General features: G+C 35.9%; 1 protein-coding gene and 1 long non-coding RNA gene across 4 annotated transcripts in view; one reads left to right on the forward strand and one right to left on the reverse strand.

The window, feature by feature from the left end:
- Scn9a (sodium voltage-gated channel alpha subunit 9) overlaps nucleotides 1-4,079 on the forward strand; it is an 82,168-nt gene extending 78,089 nt beyond the window's left edge. For all 3 annotated transcript variants that reach the window (XM_028769288.1, XM_028769290.1, XM_028769289.1), the window contains exons 25-26: nucleotides 94-364; nucleotides 2,893-4,079. In XM_028769288.1, the coding sequence (XP_028625121.1) occupies nucleotides 94-364; nucleotides 2,893-4,079 (1,458 nt within the window). The remainder of the gene's footprint in view (nucleotides 1-93; nucleotides 365-2,892) is intronic.
- LOC114622715 overlaps nucleotides 1-7,551 on the reverse strand; it is a 111,909-nt gene that overhangs the window by 58,096 nt on the left and 46,262 nt on the right. The window contains exon 2 of the long non-coding RNA XR_003711660.1: nucleotides 2,939-3,118. This is a non-coding gene — a long non-coding RNA (uncharacterized LOC114622715). The remainder of the gene's footprint in view (nucleotides 1-2,938; nucleotides 3,119-7,551) is intronic.

The following is a 7,551-nucleotide window of genomic DNA, read 5'->3' on the forward strand; positions in this document are numbered from 1 at the left end:
ATCATGACTTTCCCCTCTCTCAACTCCTCCCAGAACCTTTGTATGCTTAGAATCTTATTCAGCATTTTGTCTCACTTTTGGGTTTTTTTGCAGAACAAATTCCAAGGATGTATATTCGACTTAGTGACAAACCAAGCTTTTGATATCACCATCATGGTTCTTATATGCCTCAACATGGTAACCATGATGGTAGAAAAAGAGGGACAAACTGCGTACATGGATTATGTTTTGTACTGGATCAACGTGGTCTTCATTATCCTGTTCACTGGGGAGTGTGTGCTGAAGCTGATCTCCCTCAGGCATTACTACTTCACTGTGGGATGGAACATTTTTGATTTCGTGGTAGTGATCCTCTCCATTGTAGGTAAGGCCATTTGTTAATCAAATCTTAATTTCGGATACAGTCCACATGTGTTCTAAGAAGTGTCTGCGTGTTCGAGATTCGTTTTACTGTCAAGTGAATTACTAGCATGATAGAAGGAAGGAGATTTAGAAGGAAAGCAAAGTTCTGTGCCAGAATTACCAAGTTCAAACCCCAGCTCTGAAAGCCAAAGGTTTGGGTCTGTCATAAAGAATTCCCATTGAGACTGGTTTCCAAATCTGCCTCAAGAAACCTGATTACAAACATCTATTCATAGGTGTATCTTAGAAGCCAATGAAGAATGTGCAATTATTTTTAGTTTTAGCAGGGTCAAGGCTAATTGATACGGATGCCAGCTTGCTTTTGAAATTCATCCTGGACTTAAAATGTCAAAAAATTCATGTTTCATCTCTTATAATTGAATCAGTCTATCAAATTCTGTTATTTATCATCTAGAAGCTGTGTATTTGTAGCACAGACACTATTTATATGTTTTTTTATTTCACTATCATCTCTTTTCTGTTATCTTTATTTCCAAAAGCCTAATGTCTTAAGGTTACATTTAATTTTTAACATTGAAATTTATTGATGGAAGAAACAGCTGGATAAAATGCACAGCAAATCAAACAAGGCCAAAAGTATCTAAAGGTTATATAATCCAGAACCACAATTTAAAAAAAAAATGCCAAATGACTTAAATCCAGTTTTCAAAGAATCTTGTCACCAGATGTGATATTTCCAGGCAGATTAAAATTCAAGTAGCAATTTCATAGTGACAAGATAAAGTGTAATGATGGGAACTTTCCCATTCAGTCAGGACAATGAAAGAGCATTATCCTAGCAATACTATCTAGAGGTTTAAATAAGAAAACAAGGAGGTATATGCATTAAAACCCAGGAGTCATTCATTTTATCCTCATTACATCATGGCTCACTTCTAAAGGGAAAGAGTTGACTATGGCCATGCATACTTATCCGCCATTCCAGCATTCAGGATGCTGTGGCACTGCACAACTATCTGTAATCCCAGCATTAAGGAGACTTTACTGGAAGGCTATGGAGTCCCAGATCATCCTAGGATACCTAGTTAGACAATATCAAACTTTAAAAATAATAATTAATAATAATAATAAATCAGTTGGAGTTCAGAAAAGTCAAATTATAAATTGCCTATCAACATTGATAATTTTCTGAAATGTTGACCAAAAATAGAAAACATATTTGAAGAAAAATTTAATTCAAACATATAATAAAAATAAGCTTAAAAATCTAGTGATAAATTTACCATATAATGTATCAGATGTCCATGAAAAAGAGTGAAGGATAAAAATAAAAGCTGAAATAATTGAATGCTTATCTTATGCTTGCTTCCAAAGGCCTTCATTGAAATTAAGACTTTCTGAAGATTTGTTAACTTTTATTCATATGTATGTGTGTATCTGTGTGCATGTATTTCAAGTGTCTGAGCTCCCACAGAAGCCAGAAAGAGGGTGTTAGAGCCCTTAGAACTGAAGTTACAGGCTGTTGTGAGTCACAAAATACAGGGCCTGGGAAGAGAACTCAGATCCTCTGCAAAAGCCCCAAGAACCCTTAACCTCTGAGAGACCTCTCCAGCCTCAGGAACCACCTTTCATGGAAATAAATCTTTAATTTCAATAAAACTATCAGAGAAACTTTTTGTATGGCGGTGGTTATTGACTGAAAATACAGCAGTGAGGGAACTGCAACAGTGTGTGAAAATAAAGATTCAAAGGATCCCGAGAAACTAAACACTAAATGTTAATACACAATAGGAATTTATGCAGTTTGATAGCCATAAAAATCAAACGATGATAAAACATGGAGTGAGACCAACCACTAATCCAAGCACAAGGGATGCACAGGCAAGCAGATCTCTGTGAGTTCCAAGCCAACCGGGTTTACATAGCAAATTCTAATCTCCTTCCAAGGGCAAGGGTTACATAGTCAGACCCTATCTCAAAACAAAAAAAGAAAAGAAAAGAAAAAAGAAAAAGAAAGAAAGAAGGAAAAGAAAGAAAAGAAAAAAGTTGTTTAAAATTAGAAAATTTTATTACTTACACATATATAGTCTAGATGGATGGATGGATGGATGGATGGATGGATGGATGGAGATAGATAGATAGATAGATAGATAGATAGATAGATAGATAGATAGATAGGGATTCTCTTTTGTTTTATTAGTAGAATTTAGTTTACTCATAGCTTTAGCACTGAGCTCCATTCTAGCCCTGGAAATAAATTTTTGAGCATGAGCAAGCATAACTTTTTCTATTCACAACACAAACTTTAGTCTCAAGAGAATGAAAAAAAATCTTACCAGCTAAAATAGAGAAGAGTGTGTCAATGAATTTAGCTAAGATGAAAAAAAAGTCACAAGTACAATAAAATATCGAATCAAGATAGAATAGCAATTCTGAATTCATCAAATATTGAATAAAGCTATTTAGATTCCTGATACTGTGCCACATGGATCTTTAAACATTTTCTGTCTGTTTTTCCCTCCAATACAGGAATGTTTCTAGCTGAGATGATAGAGAAGTATTTCGTGTCCCCTACCCTGTTCCGAGTCATACGCCTGGCCAGGATTGGACGAATCCTACGCCTGATCAAAGGCGCCAAGGGGATCCGCACACTGCTCTTTGCTCTGATGATGTCCCTTCCTGCCCTGTTCAACATCGGCCTCCTGCTTTTCCTGGTCATGTTCATCTATGCCATCTTTGGGATGTCCAACTTTGCCTATGTTAAAAAGGAAGCTGGAATTAATGACATGTTCAACTTTGAGACCTTTGGCAACAGCATGATCTGCCTGTTCCAAATCACCACCTCTGCAGGCTGGGATGGACTTCTGGCCCCCATCCTCAACAGCGCACCTCCTGATTGTGACCCAAAAAAAGTCCACCCAGGAAGTTCAGTGGAAGGGGACTGTGGAAATCCATCTGTGGGGATTTTCTACTTTGTCAGCTACATCATCATATCCTTCCTCGTTGTGGTGAACATGTACATCGCTGTCATCCTGGAAAACTTCAGCGTTGCCACTGAAGAAAGTACTGAGCCCCTGAGTGAGGACGACTTTGAGATGTTCTACGAGGTCTGGGAGAAGTTCGACCCTGATGCCACTCAGTTCATAGAGTTCTGCAAGCTCTCTGACTTTGCAGCTGCCCTAGATCCTCCCCTCCTCATCGCAAAGCCAAACAAAGTCCAGCTCATTGCCATGGACCTGCCCATGGTGAGTGGAGACCGCATCCACTGCCTGGACATCTTATTTGCTTTTACAAAGCGGGTCCTGGGTGAGAGCGGAGAGATGGATTCTCTTCGTTCACAGATGGAAGAAAGGTTTATGTCAGCCAATCCTTCTAAAGTGTCCTACGAACCCATCACAACCACATTGAAGCGAAAACAAGAGGATGTATCTGCGACTGTCATTCAGCGTGCTTACAGACGGTACCGCCTTAGGCAAAACGTCAAGAATATATCAAGTATATACATAAAAGATGGAGATAGAGATGATGATTTGCCCAATAAAGAAGATATAGTTTTTGATAATGTTAATGAGAACTCAAGTCCAGAAAAGACAGATGCAACCGCCTCTACCATCTCTCCACCTTCCTATGACAGTGTCACAAAGCCAGATCAAGAGAAATATGAAACAGACAAAACAGAGAAGGAAGACAAAGAGAAAGATGAAAGCAGGAAATAGAACTTTGGGTTTGATACACTGTTACAGCCTGTGAAGGTGACTCACTCGTGTTAATAAGACTCTTCTTTGGAGGTCTATGCCAAACTCTTTTTATCAAAATATTCGCAAAGGCAGCAAGCCACTAGCTCCAATCCAATGAAACAGAAAGCAGCATTTACACATGGCTATTTTTTGTGTTGGTAAATGATTCTTTAATAGTTGTGAGTGTAACTCTGCAGGGAATAATCATTACTGCAATCAAGGGTGATTGAATCATTTTAAAAAATCAGAAATCCATGTAGAACATTTTCTCATTTGCCTCCACTTTTTTCTCTAGATTCTAAGTAAATGTGTACCCATGTGAGTATAAAAATTCAGACATACACGCATACATTCCCACATAGGATTAACTATGATTTGAAATTCGATGTAAATATTTCACCTGTGTTTTGCAATGAAATTCCTTCTAAAAGAAATGGGAATAAGTGATGAAGGTTGTGTCAACACATCTTATCATTAGGGAGTCAGAATCTTTACCCATAAAGAGTTCAGTTTATATTTTGAGGTGCTGAAACTTATCCTCCATTGCATCAAAAGCAATTTATAGGTATCTATAAAATGTCTTGGGATTGAAAAATATATGTAGGCTGTTTATTTAAGAAATCACTTTCATTCATATAGATTAGAATTCTCCTTGATTTATGGACCTCTTTGGCATTTTTGTGCTGACATAATTCTCCCACAAAATTGCTTAACTGGAACTTCGGACACGTATCACAGAGAACAGCTACCCAGTCTTATGCCCCACTCTGTTCATACAATAACCACAGACCCTGAAACACTATTTGAAATATAAGTATCAGATTTCTCCATATAAACATATGAATATTATTAACAGAAAAATTAATTTACAGCATCTTATTTACTCATATTTATCCAATCTAGTTTGCCCGATGAGACAGCTCATGACTCACCTCTAAAAGCCAGTTGCCACATTTGTCTTCTTATGTAATTTTGGTTTGTCATACTTTATCTCTAAGCAAATTTCATGTTTACTTTTTTTAATGAGAATTATCCCGAAACGCAATTAGCTACTTGATACTATAGCACTTGTTTGAGCAGATGATTAGAGCACGGTATGTACTGTAGCTCTTAAATACAGGCCTTACTGTGTTTGGCAGCTTCCCAAGTTACAAGGCACACCAGGCTTTCAATACCTGTTCACCGGGTGTTTAGTATGAATGAAATGGCATTCAAAGAGTGGGTCGCGTTGGCTTGCTTTATTACCGATGGCTCTCCTAAATGGAGAATTAATCCTCTGGAGCACTATTTTTCCCCCTGTAAATAATGTAGATGTCCTTTCCTTCTTAATAGTCTAATCCATGGTGTGAAATATATTTTGATCAGTAAAACAGAGCATTTTGAGATAGTTGCAGTCATCCGGCCAAGGATTAGGAATCTACTTTATGTTTTTAAAGTGCTTGTTAAAAATGAATGACCCTGACACATTCTCTAGTCATTTTATTTCAGCAATATGAAATCTTTCTTCCAACACTTTATCCTCGCAGAAAAGAAAAAAAAGAAAGAAAGAAAGAAAAAGATGGGCCAATGAGCCATACAAGCACAAAGAGGCTTTATTTAGGAGATTCTGAGGGAGAACTTTGAAGTAAATATATAAAACATACTTCATCAGTTTGCCTTTGAAACTAAAAAGGAACACAAAAATATTGATATAATGAGTCATTAAAACATATTCTTCGTTTCTTGCCCAGTTTCAAAGACAGGACTAAACACCCCTAGAGAGAGAAAGAGGCATAGAGGAGAATGACTAATAGAAAGAGGGAGAGAAGAAACAAAGCACTTAGGATAAAAAGAGATAATTAAACAAAACTTGTCCATGTTTTCACTACGTGTTCTGTCCTGCACCCTATAGAAGAGTCTCTTTCCAAATGTTTGTCCTAAGGGAGCTAAGAAATTAAATGCAAGACTGAAGGTTGTTTACATCTATCTTTAATCATTAACGATTTGGGAAGCTACTTTTACATTTCAACGGAAGATGCCAAGCAGTGCTAAGCTAGACAATACAGAGCACTGTGTATCTGTCAAGCAGCTAAAATATGTTTGGACAACTTAATTAGGGAGCTGCACAAAACATTCTATTTGTGACGATTTTAATGCATTCAATTAAGAAATCAGAATTTTTATTATTTCACACCCATAAAAATATAACTATAGTGTCCGTTTTTGTGGATATAGTGCGTGTGGATGTTTGGTATGAATTATCTGTAATTTACTATTAATGTTTTTACAGTGATTGACTTTCCTGTAAATTTAAAATATGTTGGCAACTGGTTCCTCAACACAAATTTTTTAGCATTACAAAAAATGAACAGATATAAAGTTTCTCTTTTTTCTACTTCATGTTGAACATATTTCATTCTGAACTACATAATTTTAAATGTAATACTGTTTTATATGCATATGTGTTTATCTTCAAAATCATTACTTATGACATTTTATCGAATAAAAATGGCATTTGACACTAGGATAGCATTTAGTTAAAACCAAAAACCTTACACTCCATTTCATGTTAATTCGTGTTTGTACTAACTATAAAATGTTACCAAGGAAGCTACTAGTTACTGAAATTATTTTACCTATCGGCATAGAATGGTGACTACCCAGAAAATACGTTATCATTAAATAGAAGAAACCATATGTGACCACAAATCCATGCATGTAGCTTGCGTGAAACAGGAGAATCTTATTTTTCTGTTTTGTCTCTTTTCACTGTGTAAAATGTATAAGAAATCAGTGGGCTATTTCTAAATTCAAATTGTCACAATTTGCAATCATAAATGTTGAGCACGACTTTGTAGAATTTTGATAGTTTTATAAAAGAGTGAAAAACAAATGCATATGTAAATAAAGCAGTCCATACTAGCAGATTCATCAAATGTTAATATGTAAATAAAGCAGCCCATACTAACAGATTCATCGAATGTTAATATGTAAATAAAGCAGCCATACTAGCAGATTTGTCATATGTTAAGGGAAGTAATGAAAAAGAGGCAACTAAATAAAGATGGTCAGTAATTGATCTGGGTTTAGAACTTGTGTTCGGAGCCATTAATTTTTAAGTATATGTTGTCACTATGTTATTAGTTTTCTGAAGAAAGCAATTTTTGAATTGCTCACAGAAAATGAGTAAGTAGCCATGAATATATGAATGCTGTTGAAAAAACCCATAGACCCATGAATGCTCAAAATGTTTGAGTTTGTCAAAAATTACATTGTAGTTATACTTGGTACTTAAAAATTGTTAATATAATCTAAAATAAAAGTCACTAAAAATAAACTTATGTTGTATTTATTTTGTGCCCCAGTGAGAATAGCACTTTTAGGGGTTAAATTCATTGGATCTCTAATAACAGTTGGTATTTTTCCTCTCTCTCTCTCTCTCTCTCTCTCTCTCTCTCTCTCTCTCTCTCTC

Source organism: Grammomys surdaster, unplaced genomic scaffold (genome assembly GCF_004785775.1).
Source record: "Grammomys surdaster isolate TR1022 unplaced genomic scaffold, NIH_TR_1.0 191, whole genome shotgun sequence".
Lineage (NCBI taxonomy): Eukaryota > Metazoa > Chordata > Mammalia > Rodentia > Muridae > Grammomys > Grammomys surdaster.